Source organism: Vicugna pacos, chromosome 5, assembly GCF_048564905.1.
Source record: "Vicugna pacos chromosome 5, VicPac4, whole genome shotgun sequence".
NCBI lineage: Eukaryota > Metazoa > Chordata > Mammalia > Artiodactyla > Camelidae > Vicugna > Vicugna pacos.
The window spans coordinates 68,135,672-68,156,147 of record NC_132991.1 but is presented as its reverse complement, the minus strand read 5'-3'; the positions used below and the strand labels follow the sequence as shown (position 1 = coordinate 68,156,147).

General features: G+C 41.5%; 1 protein-coding gene across 2 annotated transcripts in view; it reads right to left on the bottom strand.

Annotated features, from left to right (window-relative positions):
* The window catches only part of RAPH1 (Ras association (RalGDS/AF-6) and pleckstrin homology domains 1), an 83,727-nt gene continuing 63,251 nt past the window's right edge, over positions 1-20,476 (bottom strand). The window contains exons 10-14 of one of the 2 annotated variants that reach the window (XM_072961416.1): positions 19,668-19,778; positions 14,356-14,454; positions 13,334-13,454; positions 10,375-10,517; positions 1-8,027 (exon numbers count right to left, since the gene is read on the bottom strand). In XM_072961416.1, coding sequence (XP_072817517.1) covers positions 6,012-8,027; positions 10,375-10,517; positions 13,334-13,454; positions 14,356-14,454; positions 19,668-19,778 — 2,490 coding nt within the window. In that variant the 3' untranslated portion in view covers positions 1-6,011. The other variant, XM_072961417.1, reaches the window with a different exon arrangement.

The window sequence follows — 20,476 nt, the reverse complement described above, 5'->3', positions numbered from 1 at the left end:
AAGATGTGTCAGGATCTTTGCCAGTTGCTCTAAATAATTACTTTCTACCCAATTTTTGCTGTAAGTGAACCTGAGGTTTTGATTATTTTCTCCAAATACATGGAGTTCTTTTAATATAAAAAGAACTTCTATTCTTTTTGCCCTAGTTTAGTAAATAACATGATTTGTAAGTACATTCAAATCCACATTTATACATACCCTGACATGGCAGTCCAGCACATACTTGTGATAACAAGGCTTTGAAACAAAAAGCATCCCTTTTTGTAATAGTTTATACCAAGTTGCACGTTGTTTAAAGAAAAAAGTTAAAGGTTAACCAACTGAACACATCAAACTGTAGTTTATTTACCTTCACACTTGATGTGCTTCTTGCACAGTCTACCTTGGGGAACCCAGTGTGAACAGCGAAACTAGGTTCTCGCCGGTGCTGGTCAACGAACAATCAAGTACAGTCCCGATGTTTGTTTGAATGGAATCTACGTATTCTTTTTATTAAGGATTGGATAAGCTGACATAATGAAAACACGTAACTGAAAAATTACACTGACTGTACTACTGTCCTAAGCCATTACAATACTTTACTGACAGTAACTGGCAAGAGTAACTTGGAAAATAACTTAATCCAGCAGTAGAACAAAAACATCAGTAGTACTGAATAGATCTCTCATATATATATATATATATCTCTATATATAGGTCTGCACAATCAAGGAGCAAGGCACATAATGAAATGAGTGTACATTTAAGCAGAAGGAAATAATATCAACAAAGCTGAAAGAAAAATGGTAACTTCATCTTTACCGAGCTGTGCGTAATCATCTGAAGAATGTCCTCTGCCGGGCACTTTATAATGCAGTTCCTCTTGCCTTCTTTTTCATGCTTTATAAAGGTACTTTCCTACATCGTATCTACTTAATGGCAAAGCTCCCACAGCCTAGATGGCAGTGTGAGCCTTGACTCCATTTTTAAGGAAATGGAAGGAGAGTTAGCAATCTCAGTTAAATATAATGTGCACTTTTTCTTTAAAACAGTAAACAATGTTTTTTACAACATTTAGCACAAGCTAATGATATTTTAAATGTACAGTTCTATAAAAGGAGTTCACTAGTGGCTGATAATAAAATTAAGCAAAATCTTTGAAACATTCCAGTTAATGCTTATTTTCTAGGAGGAATTATTTACAAGTAGAGAGAAAAATACAGGAGGTGATAATCATGAAAAATGGCAGTTTTTGGTATTAGATAACAATAAATTCAACAAACAATGGACAATTCCCAAAATGCAGACTTTTTTAAGTGCCGCAAGCATGTTCTGCCTAAGAAGAGGTTGAGGCTTCAACATTTATGAGCTCGGTATTAATAGCCATCCATGATTAACATATCCACTTCTGAACTTGGCCATCTTTTAAATGTGTAGTATTTGCCATCACCCTGACTCGACTCGCTTCTCTAAGTGTCTTTGGTAGAAAGCAGCCAGACCCCGTTTAGGTAGATGAAGCCGTCTCTCGTGAGACAGTTACTTCTGTGCACAAACTAGAAACACCTTCCTTCTCTTTCGTTAGCACCTATAGGTTTGCTTGTTGGATTTTTTTTTAAATGCTATTCCTCCAAAAGAGTTCAAGGCACTGGGGATTATATAGCATATAGTGTTTTCTCTTCTATGTGGTTTATTACTTAAGCGAGCAAAGAGCAAACCAGTTGGAGATTATTTCCTTTAAGTGTTTATCAAGTATCAACATACTTATGTTTTGCTTATTTTTATTTAGCAAGTTTATTCTACAGCTAAATTTCAGATTTCTTTTACAGTAGACCTTCCAAGGTCACAGTTAACAACCGAGCACTTGTTTAGTTTGAGGGAGACTGGTAAAGGGGTAGTAACAATGTTCTATTCAAGTTTTAAAGGAAAGTAAATCTTAAAAGGTAGTAGGGTATTTAATGCTGTACCACTTGGACCTCTCTGTGGATCAGATCTCAACTTCGTGAGTGGTCATGTATTCCTACAGGGTTAGGGATTACTTGTTTTATGCAAATCATGTAAAGTGTATAAAACAAAACTCAAGTGCCAAAAGGTACTTGCAACCTAAGGTGATTTTTTTAAACCAGATGTCCTCTTATCAAGTGTATAAATCCAAATTATTAAATCTATTTTATTTAAAGGAAGTCATTACAGCTATAACCACACAGGGCCACACAAGTGTAACTGGTCTAAATTAAAAATCTGTGATACTCCATCAGCTGTAAAATTATAGCTCCGAAGGTATATGAAAAAGTTTGGTAATAATGTATAAAACTAGGAAAAGTTTTTTTTACTTGTTTAAAATCACCATATATAACTTAGAATTGCTTTTAGCTGAGGAAAAAAGGTGAGAAAGGGTTCTGTTGGTGACCTGACAGTCAAATCAAACCAATGCCACCATTACCTCAAATTTTGTCCAGGCTAATTAGAGCCTTCTCTCCTCCAGCTTATTAGCAGTTATGTTCTCTCAGAAGAGCAGCTTCTCTTAATCTTAATCTCAGAGTTGTCCCTCTACTGGAATTATTACCCATGATCTCCCAATTCTATTTAGATGAACTTTCTTGATACACAGGACTGTTTCAGTAGCAAGTAAACTTACGTGGAGAGAGGACTTCCAAGACAGATCACAGCCCTTAACAGGATATGCCGTCACTGGGCAGGAGCACCTCGATCCTAGAGGCCGTAAAACATCGGCAAGTCTGCATTACTCTGAGGTGTTTCTGATGCAAATCATTTCCTGTAACTGTTCAAAAGAGTCAGCAATCTCTGTCATCTTAAAAAGCCCCAGAAATTTATTTAAAAATCCAATTTACAATTAGGTGGGTACCTGTAAACCTTATAGAAGTTACTTTCCTAGAGAGAATAATAGGAGTTAATTTACATTGTGAACCTGATGGAAGTTGTTTTAACAGAACAGGCTCTACTGCCCTTCAGAGTTGGTGCCAAAACTTTAAGCAGACGATAATCCAATTTTGAATGTATGTGTAAAAGTTAAGGGTGCCACTAATTAAGCAGGTCACTAGCTCTTTAACAGGCACCTGTTTGCACTGCTGTCAGTAGCAGAATGAGTACACCCATTCTGCTCATTTTTTGGTGCAGCCAAGCCAACTGTCAAGATTTTCTTCTTTGACCTGAAGCAGCTGTGCTAAGTTAAGCTGCTGAGCAGAAGGCAGTAAGAGAAGGCACAGTACCATAGTGTCAGCTGGCGGCGGGTGTTCCTCAGGAACACACCAGAGGAAAAAACAAATCCCCCATAAAAATAAAACCACATCCCAACAAAAGTATAAATTGAAAAAAAAAACCCCACTAGGGAGTGAAACACTAGAAGGATATCTAAAGTACTGTTTTGGTTTTTTTGATTCAGTTGTTTCACACAAAGGAGGAAAAAGCTGAGTAATAGCATTTTGGTCTTTGGAGAAATGTGAAGGGAAACAGCTTGCTGTAGACAAGCCTGGATTGGGCTGAAAAAATGGTAACAGTTCCTCCTCTGGCCTTGCTCTTTTCTTGGTGTTCCTAGTTATTGTAAAGGATGTCTGCTGTCTCAGGAAAATGATACACCAGAAGCAGCAGTTCAGGATGGCTATCATCGGGACTGGCACAAGCAAGAAGTCCCAGGAAATCCCACACTGGAAAAAAAAAAAGGCTGTATCTTAGGGCTCAAATCAGGAGTGAAGGAAGATTGGGGGCAAATTACTGTTTTTTCCACTTAGGGAAAGTTGAAGTTGTCCATCTTTATATTAAAAAACACCACCACCACCACCACCACCACCACAACGAAAAGCCTTAGTGATGAATATTCTTATCACTGGATTCGTGTTCTTAATAACCCTTTACCGACAAGTAAGGGTGATCCTCAGAATACAAAGCTGCTGGCAGAAGACTACGGGAAATCACTTCACTCATGAGTCACGGTGGAGCTTGGCAATCTGTACTCAACTGTGACCCTAATTGCTGTGCATGCTTAAATTAACAATGCAGATGTGTTAAAGGTCACTTCATAAGCATGAGATCAAGCACACAAAATTTGTGATCAATTGAAAAGTCCAAAATGTATCTTTTAAAGAAGCAGAGCTTTAACAAAATGCACAATGGTCTATGTTCTTATTGCTCTATAACCACATGAGTATACTGAACAGACTCCTGGAGATGTGACAATGGGCGGGTGAGGGGGTGCCACTTGGTCTCCCTTTATGATGCAGTACTTTCTTGGAGAGTGAGTTACAGGGAAATCTTGTGTACACAGTACAGATTTGTTTATTCTCGAATTACTTGCTTTCTCTGCCCCACTGTACTGGCATCATTTTTTCCTTAGGGGATTGTGTCAAAGGTTTTTGCAGTTCACACTGGTAATCCCTATTCACAACAGGCACAGACTTTTCATTACAAGGCGTGCTCGTTTATCATTGCTAGGGAGGCTAGTTTTTATTCTCTGCTTTAAGAGCAGCTCTGAGATTGCATTTGATTCCTAACAGTCAATTTATCATCACACATTGATTTCTCTCATATAACAAGGAAAATTCACAGGGGGAAAAAAAAGCATATAAAAGTATAGTGTGAGGCATACAGAATTAGAGTGTGTCATTAGAGCAATGATTCCAAGTTACACCAAACTGCATATGCATAATATGTAATGTCATTTACTGTGCCTGGACTACACTATGCCATCAGAACACCTGGTAACCTAGACAAACTCTACAACCAGGCTACAAGCAGCAAGGACCCTAGTGTGCTGCAGTAGCTAGGGAAGAAATTGTCAAAAAGCTCATTTATTTTTCCCCCCTCCCTCTATGACAGTCCCACATTTAAATGAATTCTTTGTATTTCACATTACAATCTACAGTCTGATTAATGACAGCTGCACGGGGCCAGTTTTGTTCTATTTTCTAATCACCCATCCTTCTAGAGAGCAATACACAAATGCATTTGAGAAGGTGATTTAGTTTTTCATAATGATGCAACATATTGGGCAGAGGATGTGTATATTTGATACAGCAATTGTCCACAGACACCTAACACAACATCTACCTACGGCACACACTATAGGAAGGTAACTGGTGACCCAGAGACATAACTGGGACAGAGCATTCCAAGGGTATTGTGTCAGATATTCTCTTACAATAAATCAAAGCAAGAAACATGAAGCCTAACTTGAAGCTTCACAAGCTCAAGAAAAGGATTCCAACCGTACAAAAAACTATCCAGGATTATAGTACTAAATTATCCATGTATTACAGGCGAAGAGCTTACCTGCGACAGACCACATCCTAGACTCGGGTGGCATCATTGCACCAGTACTGCAACTAGAATGGTTTAGTTACACCGTGTATTTACTTTCTGTGCACAATCACGTACAGACAGTGTGTGTGAAAATTCCCCCATATGCATACCCCTTCTGTGAAGCTGAGAGGTTTTCCTGAATAAAGTGCCCCTTTATGTATAGTAATGAAGTGTCAGTCAAGCAGTTCTAACTTTAGTCAACTGGGGAAAAAACAAACACAAAAGCCCCTCTACACCAAACATTCTGGCTGTCTTCTCAAACTGAGAAATAGCACATTATACATCTATTCTTAATATATAATACACAGCATGCACAGATAGGCCGCACATGGACTTTTATAAAATACCTTCTAAATAAGTTTTTGGTCCAATCCACATGATAGATAATAGAAATCATAAGGGACAGGACACACGTTCCCTTCCATGCCTCTGCCACCCAAAATACACAAAACCCATTTTCAGATTAGGAGAGAAAAGGAATAAATAGAATCACTTTCAGCTATATATATACATATACTTATATGTATACATATATATACACACAATCTATATATGTATAGCTATGTGTGTACACAATGTATGCACACACACACACAGCTAACGCTACCTGAATAACAACATCATACCAGGAGGCTCTGAACACCTGAATTCATAGATGATCAGGTGAGCTGATTGTAGAACTGATTACAGATCCCACGAAAATAAAAGTCCTCTGGCAGTTACCAATCTCTGGACAGCTTGGTGTTCTGGTCTCTTTTAGGGGGAGCAGGAGGCGGTCCTCTCCGCAATGTTGCATAGCCTGATATGTGACTGCCTCCATACCCGGCCTTCTGTTGGTCAGAAAGCAGTTCGGGGGGTGGCGGGGGCAATGCCATATCATCCATGGTGGCTGTGGGTTCTGCTCTGGACACGCGGGAGGAGGAGAGCGAGCCATGCCGGGTGATGGACTTCCGCTGCAGTGTCCTGTTGAGGTCGGCCAGGAATCCAGGCTGGACGCTAAGGCTGGATTTGGGAGAGGTGGGCACTTGCGGCACAACTGTGGCCATTGCTGGCTGCTCAGAGATCTCGGCTTGAGTGAGGCGGGTGCTATCATTTCGTTTGGGTCGCGTGGGCGGAGGGGCCTTCTTCACGGACGCTTTGGACCAGGGCTGTGGTTGAGGATTAACAACTGCCACTTTGGGAGAGGTGCTTCCCGAGAATACTGCTGGAATCTCTACGGGGGGCAGAGGAAGCTCTATCTCAGGTGGAGGGGGCGGAAAGTCAGAATCGGATGGAGGAGAAGGAAATTCTACCACAGAGTCCTTTCCACGCCCACTCAGTGGAACAGGCGCTTTTGCTGACACACACCCGTGTTGGAGAACTCCGGGAAGGTTAACTCCGGAAAGATTCAGTTTTCCAGGTTTAGGGGGCGCTGCAGGAGGTGGTGGTGTCTCCTTGCTGGGAGACCCCGAGGGTTCTGCTGGCGATGCAAACTTGCTGACTAGACTGTCTACGGAAGGTCTCTTGGGCTCAGGGTGCTCTGCACAACTGCTGGACTTAATGCTGGAGTTCCGCTGTGGGGTTGGAGGAGGTTTCTTTCCCCCGGGGCTGGACGTCTTACTGGTCTTTTTGCCCGGAGAGCCACCTTTGTCTGGGGCGGGAGCAGCTGTGGGTGTGGCTGTCGGTGGTGGTGGGGGGACTGGGGCGGGTGGTGGAGGAGGAGGAGGAGGAGGAGGAAACACCAGGCTGCTCTCGGGAGGAGGAGGAGGGAAGTCCGGGGACGGGACAGGGATGGAGCTGGGCTGCCACTTGAGTTTCGCTTTCACAGCAGGGGGGGACTGCGGGGTGACAGTGGCTGAGGCGGGCTTTAAGGGCTGCGCCTCCAAGGGAGGAGGGGTTGGAGGGGGCGGAAACTGGCTGGCTAGCTGCTTCACCATGGAGGGCACCGGAGACAGCGGAGAGGGAGGTGGTTTTACACAGAAGCTCTGTTGCTTGGGTAACGTGGGCGGGGGAACTGGACCAGGAGGAGCAGGAGGAGAGGGTGGAACGTGAGAAACAGGAAAAGCTGGCTGCTTTTTTGCTGGGGGGACTGGAGGAGGAGGTGTAGGTGGCACAGCCTGTGTCACGGCGGGTGGCACAGTCTTGGTGCTGACTGGTGGGGGCAAGGTCACAAGGGGTTTGGGGGGGGCTTGAGGAGGGAGGGGTGCGGGGATGGGAGGAGGTGGAGGGGGTGCTGAAGGAGCTGTCTGAGTGACGTGCTGAACATGATGGATCTTCAGTGGAGGCGGTGGGGGGCTGAACTGCGGAAGGGAAGGGGCGCAGGGGGCGGGTTTCAGCTGGGCCATAGCCGAGCCAGGGGTAGGGGGTGGGGGAGGGGGAGGCGGTGGGGGGACAACTCCGCTGGGGGGCACCAGGATCTGAGGCTTTACTGACTGTGAGGTGGAGGACAGAGGCTGCATCACTGAGGGCGGGGGAGGCTTAAACAGGGGCCCTGAAAGCTGAGAGGCGTTCTGCAGCCTGGTTATTGTGCTGTACTTGACGAACATCGTGGCCGTGGAGCCCGCGGAAGGCGCAGACTGGCTGGGCAGGGGCGGGGGTGGGGGTGGAGGCGGTGGGGGGGGAGGAGGAGGGGGCGGTGGGGGGGGCGGTAGGGGCGGCGAGGGCTGTGAGGCAGTGTAGGGGGTCACTAGCTTAGGCTGTGGGGATAGAGGGGGCATGAGTGAAGTGTAGGGTCGATTCATAGACTCCATTCTCGCCTAAAAGGAGTATAAAAGGGAGGTTGGGAGAGAGAAAACACAACAAACAAAACAAGTTATAGAGGTAAGCTTTGACTGCCAAAGTAAAAAGCAAGGAATCAGATACATGCATGAAAGGATGCAGCACTTGGTGATCATAAAGATGGACAAGGTCAGGAAGGCTAAAACCTGACTCCTTGGGCAATGAGGGTACAGAAAAAATTCGTTTACCCAAGAGTCCTCTCAAATAGCCAGACTGCCTAGCAAACTGGGAAAAACTTCCTCCTGCAAAAGCTGTCTGGATGGTGACGGGGGGTCTGACCCCTGGCTTTCACACACCCTGCTGGGAATGCCAGTGTGAGCCCTTGGTGGGAGGGCCTCTGCCCAGGGACCGCCCCCCAGACTCTGGCAAAGGGAGATGTGATGGCTGGAGTTCACCTTTCAGTCCATGACTGCATCCACATCAAGCAGATGCCAAAACTGGGTTTAGGAGTGCTGCTGGAGGGCCTCCAGAAGAATGAGGATGGCTTTTTGATGCTAGTGAGCGAACACGTGAGAGTATGAGAATGTTCAGCAGGCGTGCACAGTCACACAGGAATGAATGAGCTTGACACACACACTCGTGTTCGTGTGAGACACTTGCATCCAACATGCACAGAAGTCCAGCAATGCAGGTAAAAGAGGGGTATTCTTTACATTTGTTTTACTGGAAAATACATAAAGAAATGCTTCATAAACATTACAGCAAAAGATCATAAAAATATCATATAGAAAAAGCCAGAAGAGAATGAGAGGAAACTTTGGAAGGCTAGAGTAAAAGAAATGTATTAAGAAACAGGAGCTAGAGTTTGCCAGCAACTAGCTGACCAGCACATCTGGGCACCTCTTAGCACTGCCCAAATCACCACATCTGGTCATTTATTTCATGGAGCTACTCATGCATGAAAGTGGCTCAAGTACTTTTTGAAAGAGCAAACGAAGGACCCTTGGCTTAATAATTTTGGGTACACCTCTTAGGCTCTTTGAACAAACCGTGAGGATCCAAGATAAACAATTTGAAATGACGTCTAATTAATATCAAGAATGCTGAGGTTAGTAGACTAGAAGGCTCATTACAGGGCTGAGTTCTAAGGCCCATCAGGACACTCACATGTTCCTTTAAAAATGGCACATCAAAATAAAAGCATTAGTCTGCAGGATTTCGTTACAGGAGTCACCCAGGTTAACGTGTTTCCAAAGAACAGCCCCCGACCTTAACTTGACCCTGTCTTGGCTGCTGCAGGGGTGCAGACCTTAGCTGTGCGGGCCTTCTCATTTGGCACCTGAGACTGAGGTAACAGGAGAAGAAACACACAGTGGGTCAAGACTCAAACACATCGTCACTGCTGTGGGGCAGGGTTTGCGCTCTTTTTGAAACTAATGCAATGACGGACTGCACTGCTTCATCCCGGACCATTCGCACCTTTGCTTTCCTTGGCCTTCCTCCTAACAACTGGTCTTTCTACAATTTAAAATGCACATGGATACCACTATTAAAAATTTAGTAAGGTAAAGGGCTCTTTAGGTATCTGAATTGTGTGAACCCTGCAGCTCCACAACATATATGCAGTATCAGCACCAGATGGCGCTGCTCCGCTCAAATTGCTCAGGCACGCGGAGGGAGAGAGGATTATTTCTTCAGAGTCTGAGCCTCTGATAAGGGAGTTACAAACTGTCAGTGTCTTGAGACTTCAGGTCATTAGAACCAATTCTCAGATATTTATTTCTAAGAGAACATGTTCTACCCCCCACACTGGGCTACTAATGCCTCCTCCACCCTCCTGAAGTCCAGTTTGATACGGTGTCTTTCAACCAGGCTAAAGAACCTCTCTATTTTTCTAAACAGTCTTGCAATAATTATACTCGTCCTTCAGTGTCACTGAACAACTTTCTATGCAAAGCCTCAGGGATCCAAAATTTTAAGGGGATTAATTGGAATTTAGTCTTGAGAAAATTCATCAATGTGCAGAGAAGTGCCACAAAAGACGACTAAAAAAATGAGTCTGAATAAATTAAAAACAAATAAATAATCATTAGAGCTTCTATTGGAACAAAATAAGGGCATTGGCACTACAGGCTGTTGCTCCATCCAAATTAATTAAGGGTGGAAAGGAGGAAATTGTTATTTCTTAAAATTCTGGGCCACTGGTAAAACTGCTAGTTCTTTTGAGATCATCAGAGCCAATTCACAAATACCCATTTCTGAGGAGAAGGCAAAGAAAGAATACTGAAATAAGGCCAGCAAAGATTCCTAGTAAAGGAAGGAAAGAGCAGCAAACTACACCCCTGGACCGACAGCCCTCCCCCGGAGCCTGACCCCACGCGTTACCTTGCTGGACTCTTCCAGCTGTGTGCCTCGTTTCCAGGCCTCGGAGAAGATGGAGCTCACGATGCTCTGGGAACGGATGTGTCCTGCCGGCTGCGTGTCAGACACTCCACTATCAGACTGATTGGAGTGATTGGACTGAGACTCTGCTTAAAACAGATTTTAAACACTCAGATTAAATAAGTCAGTATTGTGACAGTATGAATATGCACATTTAGACAGATTTGTCACACAAGACCAGATGTGACGTAGAATGGCAACAAGTTGCATTTACCCAAACATTTCATTTCACATAAACACAATCCGTGTTTTCCAAAACTTCTCTCATCCTAGGATAAACAGGGAATCTCGATTCTTCTCAACACCATGAGACTGCTAATTACAAAGGAAGGTCCATATAACATTGCTGGTATTCTGACAACCTGGCTTGTAAGAACTCCTAGCAAATAAGAGAATAAATGAACCATCAAAGCGGAGGGAATTTTTTTTTCAGTTGTATCTTCACTACCTTGAGAATCAATCTTTTTATATACCCCTGCTCCAGGCCAGCCCAGAGGCGCCTCACTTATGAATTTAGGTCTAAACGTGACGACTGCTTCCTTCTTCTCAGCAATGAACAACACTTGGAATTTGATCCCCAAGTGAGAAGTATGTTCTTAGGGATTCAGGTATTGGCACCACAAGGCAGCAGCTGTGCTGGAGCCTGGCTTCCTGGAAGGGCATGAAGACATCTTCAGGGGAGCTGGGAATGGCTGAGGATACAGTGCAATTTGACTGACACACAGGGTAAAAAGACTGGGAAGATTATTTCACTGACTCCAAGTCAGGCAAGATAACTGTGGAAGCAGCTTGCCCAATGCCTGGCATCTGGTGGAGACTTCAAATATTAAAGCTAGTCCCATCCAATTACTCTGTGAGAAGTGAATATTATTAGAATGCAGTATTAAGCAAGTCCTGCCGAATTAACTGAAGTACCACAAAGATAATAGCCACAAACTCCTTTGAATAAAATTAAGACAGTATCCTCAGGGCAGAAATATAAGCAATACAGGATAAAACCTACTCTATTTTCTTCATCCCTATTTAATATCTAGGACCACAGCCTGTAAGACAGGAGCCTAGAACATGTGGATCCTGGAGCTCTCTTTAGCATGAAGGTATATGATTTTACAATTCACGTTAAAAACTCTGACTAATACTTAACACAACGTATACAGACAGACGATGCTGCAGTAGGAAAGGCACCATACCACTTCATAAAATCACGTGTGGAAGCACTTATACTGTTAAACACTATATACGTTTTTAAAGATATATATTTTAAAATAGGTATTTTTCCTCAGTCTTTCTCTTAATTTCATTTTCTATAATCCTACTTGTGACATACGCTTCTTACCCTGCCTTTCCTAATCCAATGCCACAAAGATTTCTTCCCCCCAATTTAATAGACATTTTCTTTTATAACAGTTTTAGATTTACAGAAAAGTTGCAAGCTCACACAGAGTTCCTACACACCTAGCACCCAGTTTATCTCGTTGACATGTTACAACACTCTGGTACCTGTGTCACCACTGAGGAAACAACACTCATGTTACAGTAACTAAACACGAAATTTTGTCTGGATTTCATTAGTTTTTCCATAATGTCCATTTTCTGACCCAGGATCCCACCCAGGATCCCATATTTCAGTCAGCTGTCATGTCTCCTATGAGACAGTTTCTCAGACTCTCCTTGTTTCTGATGACCTTGACTTTTTTAGGAGTATTGGTCAGGTATTCACAGTATGTCTTTTAATTTTATCTGATGTTTTTCCCTGAGGTTATGGGATTTGGGGAGGAAGATCAAGAGGGGGGAAATGCCAATCTCATCACACTGTATCACCATGGACTGAAGGCTATTTATTTTAAAATTTGGCTTATAATCCTATGTTACTTTGTTGCTCAAACTGTTCCAACTTTGGCCACTCTCTCAGGGTGGCTCCTGTGTTCCTTTTACATACTCTCATCACTGTGATTTTCTGAGCACATGATGCTCCAGGCTCATCTTACATATTCTCTGCCATAGCCCTAGAATCAGCCACTGACCGAAGAGCCCTGGCCCCTTTGTTTTGGAAAATTGCACTGAGAAACAGAGATGGAGGCTCCTGGCGTTCTCACTGCTACTGGGGTGTCACTGCTTCTAGCTCTCAGTGGACGGAACTAGGAAATGTATGTGTGTACACTAACCCAGGTACACACACATCGAAATGTGTTTTTACTTATTTAGGGCTGATATCTAACTTTTAAATCAAATACTTCTTAAAGTAATTATTTCATAACATGATGTTAGAATAAAGAAAAAAATATGCTTTTAGATGACACAGGTATCATTTACATCTATCATTTTGAAAGGAAAGAAGCATTTATCTTAATATGTGATCAGAGCACACTTGTTTAAAGGAGGTAGGAATCTGAAAATCAGCACCTGTTGAGTATCACTGATTTCCTCTGAAAACTATAGTTTGATGACTTAAACATCTTCCTCAACTGAACTAATTCTAGTTGTTTCCACTCTACGGAAATGTCAGGAAACCGTAGGAAAGGAGGGCAGTTTCACCACGAATCCGAGTATCTTTCTCCAAGCAACTTTCTATCCCCAATTATGCATCAAGAAATGTTTTTCAGCAGTATGACTCAGTTTTAAGTAAACTTTATAAATATATTACAAAGCTCCTGGCTTTATCACTCTGTATACTGGTTTTCCATCAAACACATTTGTGAACTAGACCGTGATATTATCCCCTCTAACAATAAAAAATAATAAAAGCCCATATACCTATGGATTATAACTTAGAAACTAGGCACAGCTCTGGTTTTTAAAACTCTGGTTTTAAAAAAATGGCCGAGATAACCGAGTCTACTGTTAATCTCTATAGAGACACTACCACATTGGTAGTGAGGAGTCCTTTGGGCATTTCAACTACCTGGGATGCTGGAAGAACTGGATCCTGATTTAATGCTGGAGCTGGATAAGGAAGTCCAGTCGTAAGCCGACTCTGTCCTCTTCAAGGCTTCTTGATAGTTCATGTAGAGTTGCTTCCCGTACTAAACAGAAGGCAGTAAATTATAATCTACTCATTTTTCCTCATTTTTAGAAAGGCAGCAAGAAGTTAATACCTGATTCTGATTAATTCATTATCACTATAAAGATTTTTTTCAGTTATTTCTAAAGCAACTTTGATTGTTAGGCCTACAATTAATTTTATTTTGTTACTTAATTTAAAAGTAACTGAATAAATATCCCTTCAAGCATTATGTATAATCATAATGTCCTTAAGATTTTTAAGATGTCCTTAAGATTTTTTTTAAGACTTTCTTTTTTGAGAGCATTTTTAGATTCACAGCAAAACTGAGAGGAAAGTACAGAGATTTCCCATATACATGCACAGCCCCTAAGCATGCACAGCCTCTCCCATTATCAACAAGTGTACCCACTAGAATGGTACACTTGTTACAATCAATGAACCTCCACTGACACATCATCATCTTGGTGTTGAACACTCTATGGGTTTGGACATATGTATAACAACATGTATCTACCATTGGAGTAACATACAGTTTGAATATTTTCACTGCCTTAAAAATCCTCTGTGTTCCATCTCTTCATTCCTCCCCTGACCCCCAAGGCAGTTTAATATTCAAGAAATTTCTTTTGTTTAGGCTGAACTCTGCTATGTAAGAATCATATAGTGCATTCTCCAAAGCCAAAATAATTCACTTTGGTGCTACATAAGCTTTACCAGCAGTATTATTTCTTGGATACCAACTATTAAAAGTTTACCTTCATCACCAAGGGAAAAAGACATTTCAAACATGAAACTTCAGCCTGCGAAAACTAGACACTGGCAAAATCATGAACATGAAACAAACCAAATAACCGTCATGACAACCAAAACCGTATCATTAAATACCCATTGTTCCATTATCAAATCAAAAGAAAACCTACCTTTGCAATGCGGATACCATTGACCCACTGGTGCAGGGTCCTCACATCATCACAACAAAGGTATTTGATATACTGAGACTTCTTCTGGATCTGTGGGTGCTGCAAGATTAAAGGTAAAATCCGACTCAGTCCCCTGGAAAACTCAAGAGAAATAAACAAACTCTATCAAAACTTAAACATACCCTGACAAGTCATAGGTCATCGGAATAATGGCCAAATAATTTACACCTCTTAAACATCCATACGGCCAAACAAAATGGCCTGTGAGTATTTATACAAAATAAACAAGAAAGAAACTTGTGTTAAAATTTAGGTCAAGATGTTTGAGTTAAAAAAAAAACCCAAACCTTCACTTCATGAGAATCTCCCAAATAACCTATCTACATTTCAAAGAAACAAAGTCCATCAAGGTTAACAAGGTCAGAGGAATTCTTAATCTATAAGACTACAAAAAGAGAAGAGAATGTTTACTTTGAATCCACTGGAATCAGGGGATCTGAAGACCCCCAAATGAGAGAGTCTCTGGTAAAGCTTCCAAGCTTCTCTGGGGGTGAACACCTGGGCGGGGGATGAAGCACTGGGCACAGCACCTGGGATGCAAGGGGAGCTCACACTTATTGCTGTTCCCTGCTGTGGACTGAGCACCACTCTGCAGGTCCCTCCACCTGCCGCACCTGCCCTCTGGCCAAGGGCATCATTAGATTTAGTCACAACTCAACGTACTTTTCAGTTGAGGCTTGGATGGGAGGTGACCGAGTTGACCTCAGCTACAAAATGCAAGTGCTGGAACAGACTTAAGGTATTTTAACTCGACTGGGACACAACCACCCTGGGAAGACAGACCCTAAGTCACACTTGGTTCTGGATGTCATGATTCTTAATTACTACCTCTCTCTTCTGTTGAAAATTTTTAAAAAGACTTTATTTTATGTGGAAAAACGTTTAAATTTATGTTCAGTTATGAGGCTGTGAAAATTCTCTGACCATATTTGTTTGTTGTGAAAAACCCACAAGATCAATAAATAAGCAATCTGAATAAATTTTCAATGCAGAAGGAAGAGATGGTCACCAATAAAAGTTATGTTATCTGCATTGTTAAAAATCAATCCCTCAGGCCTACAATGAGAGAAATGTACATCCATTTATTCTATTCATTGCTTCACAGAGCTCAGCTCCTGTGGATAAAACATTTAATACCAAAACCAACTAAGTTATTGACGGCTACAGTCAAATTTTAAACAATAAACCCTTAACAATCAGAAGCTAGCAGAACAATACCTAACAGTTTTCTCCCCTGATAATATAGGCTTCACAGCCTTCCCTTGGAACGTATCCCCTTGTCCTCGTTAAATCACATTGTAATAAAGCACCACAACAATCTTGCAAGAGCAAGACAAGTAGAGGTGTATGTGTTTTTCTATAAAAGAAGGAAGGGGGATTTTATTTCATTCACTCATTCAACCAACATTTACTGGGCAAGAACTATTTGCCAGATGCTTCAAGTAGGTGGCAGACTACAGTGTGAGCAAAACAGAAGAGGCCACAGTTCGTGCAGAAGATAAAATGAGCTGACTGAAGCGAGCTTTCTTTAGTGTTGACAACCAGGGCTTAAAGCACTGTTCCCCGTCTCCTGCTGCCCTCAGGCCCTGCCTGCGGGTAGGATTCAGACATCCAAACAAACAAGGGGTTCAGGATGGCTCTTGGCCTTTATCACCGCCCTTGCCCTTCATGGTGATTTACAAACCATCCTCGACCAATTCACTTCCCTAGAGCAGGGCTACCACTTATGGGTGTTCAATTAGCAGCGGCCCTGTCACAGTGTGTGTGTGCACTAATCATTCTGTACACAAAGGGAGCGTTTTTATCAATATATCCGAGAAAATCAAAGATTTCCTCTATCCTCTCTCCTCATCTCTCTAACCCGGGAACCTAAATAATACCCTGTAGAGTACTTTATGATTCAGTGTCTGCAGATTACTTGCTGGTTTAAAATTCATTTTAGACCTCAAAAATTCTTTTTCAACTCCCTACGTAATAAAGGCATGTCTTCTATAGCCTTTATTTTGGTCATCCAGGCTCTGCACCAATACCTCAGGAGGTAACCTGTTCTGCTAATATATTGCTATTTTTTTATTAAAAGTGCCATTTATTGTGCACTTAGTATATACCAGGCATATGCTGAATATTTCACATATATTAGCTCATTCCATCCTCAGGAAATCCTGAGTTACATATTATTATCTCCACCATATAAGGAGGAACTGAGGCACCGAAGGATTTAGACAGCACTCAAAGTTGCTCACCAGTAAGTCAAAGAACCAGGATTTAAAACCAGGCCATCTCATGCCAGGGCCCAGGTTCTTAGTTATTATATCATACTACTGCCTTATTACGGGTGACATCTTCTAAATCTGCAGCCTCAGTCCTCTTTCTTCCACAATATTATTCCACCACTTTAAAAAATCACATGAGAGCTAAGAGTGAGTATGAAGGAGACATCCTCTGCTCAAAACTAAAAGCTCAACATTTAGATTCTTAAAGAGGCCAAAGAGAGTAACAGGCAGACCTTGTTTTATTGCACTTTGCTTTTTTACGCTTTCCAGAAATAGTGTTTTTTTAAAAACTGAAGGTTTGGGGCAACCCTACATCAAGCAAGGCTATCAATGCTATTAATCCTGTTTTTTCCTTCCCACCTAACATATTAAAATAAATTACTTTGCCTCATTTCTTAAGGAGTGAAAATTTAGACCTGCCTAAGCTGAGCTCTATTCCAACAACCGCTATGGTATATATATTTTAAAAACACAAGTCTCCTGTAAGAAGCTTAGTTATACATGCATACGTGTACCCCAAGTGTGTACCTCTTTTAGATAATATATCAACATGTATCCTATTTATTCTTATCTTGTCAAATTTCATGAATAAGCTCTTCCTCATTACTATTTTTATTATTACTTTAAAAAAAATTGATTACTAAATGACATGTTTTATTACTTCCTACAAGTGCGTATATATTTCCTGTATCCTGCAATTCACTAGAAGTACTCAGAAGTACTTAGTCATTATAGCCCAAAGCTGACAAAAGGGATCAGGCCCTACAAATAATTACACCTACATTTGCATAGACCTTGTGGGGAAGCATTTTTTGGTGTCATTTGTTTGTCAAAACTCATATGCTCAAGAATTAAAATACTTTATACAGTGCAGATTTACAGGAAAAAAAAGACATGTCTTAAATACGAATAGTTGTGTAGTCTCAGGCAAACTGAACCTCCAAATCTCATTTTCCATACCCGGAAAAGGGGGATTCTAGAACAGATGTGTGAGATTGGTGTGCACCGTGCTTTGAGTGCCACGCCTGCCACCCCAGAGTTCTTCAATAAATGGTGGCCATTATTTTTACTATTATTTTAGATATTTCAATGCACTAAATACTTCTAGGTATAAACAGGTAGACAATATAAATACATGAATTTAGCTTAACCTACTTTACTAAAAGCAAATATGATGCATACAAATCATTATATATATTATATAAAAACATACGAACAAAACACCCTTGGAACAAAAAATATTCTTAACCTAAGAATTCTGTGAGCTGCAAAAGGGATCAGAGTGGTAGTCAGTGTTCCTGCTTACTTCTGGCTTTAACAAATGCCGACGGCTGCCTTCCCCACAGGTATCCCCTCCCCCCACCTCAGTTTGTTGGGATGTCTACCCCCACCCCAGAGAGTGAATCTGACTAGTGGAAGGCACACATGGTGGCTTTGGTCCCTGCCACTGATTGGTGTAAGAGTGGGCATGTAGTCCAGGCCAGTAACCCACAGGGAGGGCTGCTGGCAGCTCCTGGGAAATATTTCGTTCCTCTTACAAAAAGACAAGTACAAGGAGAAACAGTCTCTCTTCCTCAGCTGGATTTTGCCAGGTCTACATGCAGTGGCCATTCGTGTCAGAGGTGAGTTGGCCTGAGAATAAGCTGATATGAAGATGGAACAGGGGAAGACAGAAAGAATTTGGGTTCTCATTGACAACCTTGTGCCATTAAAAGAACCAACTCTTACTGTCTCTGTGTTATGAGACCCCCACATAACTGTGACTTATATTGCTATTTACCTTATAAGAAATTAAAGCTGAGAAAAAGTTATAAATATAAGAATATACAAATACAGATTCCAACTACCCAGGGGAGCAAAGATAACATCTCAGAAAACTCCATTATACACTTGTGAGAGAATGAGAGTGTAACAGACAATAATATCTTGGCATTATTAGAAGAGTAACTTCAACATCAACAGATCCTTGACAGGGTCTCAGGGACTCCAGGGGGCCCTGGAACCACATTTTGAAAACTGCTGGATTAAGCTACTTTATTTTGACTTAAAGAAAATTATTTGCTGCTATAATCTAAATGATATAGTGGTATTCTTCAAGAAAGGTTATTTAATAAAGGGTTGCAATTACATACACCTAATTTTATCAAAGCATTCAAAATTCTATCCCAAAACTCTAAACAAACACCACCTCCCCAAACCCAACTGACAATTCTCAGAGAAAAGCAAAATAAAACGATGACATAAATAAACATATAAAACCTACATAGATACCAACGGTATGCTGAAATGGGGCCAGTGAGGAAAAACTTAATCATCTCCATAATTATCCTGAATGTTTCAATGTTACCTTTCCTAATGTTCCAATAGATCACTGAAAATTCACTAAAAATGTCAGTTCTCAAAAGTACAGATATGATCAGTGTAAAAAACACAAGAGTTTGGATAAAGGAAAGAAAATCACTAAAAACAGCCCAGAGGGGTCCTAACACATGTGTGGACTACCAGGGCTATGATTCAGAAAAGAGAGACAAGAATCACTTCTGGACCAGATGAGAGCCAGTCCACTTTGAACGTGGGCACAGTGCCCTCTGATGGTCTGCTCAGTTAGCACAGGAAAAGAACTAAAACACACAAAATACCTATGTTTTCCCACATCTGGCTATGATTTAAGCTTTCCTAAAATAAGCCTATGATTAACTGAAAGTCTCAAATTTATAATCTAATCCACTTTATATATGACTAAAAGCTTATAATCCAGTATCCATTTCTTAGTATCATCAATCTAATCAGGGCTACTTAGCTAAGGTCAGCTGTGGGATAGCACATGCTTCTTTTCCTTACCATCCTTCACCATTCCTTCAAAAACCTACAGAAAAAGCAAAAATAATATACTTGATGGAGATCACTATTCTGCGATGTCCAATAACCTGCTCTATCACTAATATCAATTAAAATTCCCAAAAAGAGACACATGTTTACCTTGAGCACCAGACAATAGTCAGTAGGTGCTTTGTATTTGTTTCGATAGTCCTGTCCATAATAAACATTGACGTGATCCAGCTGGAGAAAACACACGAGATCCCGAGATACCTAAAATAAAATGCCCGTAACACTGAATTAACAACAATGTGTGAACATGCAAATATCACTAGTAACAGCTTCTACTTGAAAATCGAACTTTACCAAGTAGAAATTATTGCTATTTTGCAGAAGACAAGACAGTGAGATTCTCTGTAAATGTTTCTTCTTTAATCCATTAGGCAACAAAAAAGGCAGTCTATTTCATACTGTCTTGCCATTCATAATGAACAATGACTTGCTTGGAATGGGTGGAGTTTTTAAGAGCTTTAAATACAGTACACTGTATTAAACACAAGACAATACACAGAGCTCTCTGGAAAGAATAAGAGATACGTAGTTCAGTGCCTGTAGTGCATATTTCAAGTACAGCAATTCTCAAGTCAGGGTTTCCTCACCAGTTAAATATGGGCGACAATGTGTACCTCTCAGGACAGTGGAAAAGACTGGGTGAGGTGATACTGTAAAGAGCTTCAACAGTGCTGGCTGGGCCCCCAGTACGCACAGAAGTGACAGCTACCACAGGGGCCCTTGTCAGAAGACATTACCCAAGCAAGACTGAACCGCCTGTAATCCCAGAAAGCTGTTCTCCCAAAACAGTAACAAGCAAAAACAACTCTGGCAAAAGGGCCAAAAAAAAAAAAAAAAAAAGCCTGATTTCAAACTTGCCAGAAGAATTGAGATGGGCCCAACTAATGATAAGAGAGCGA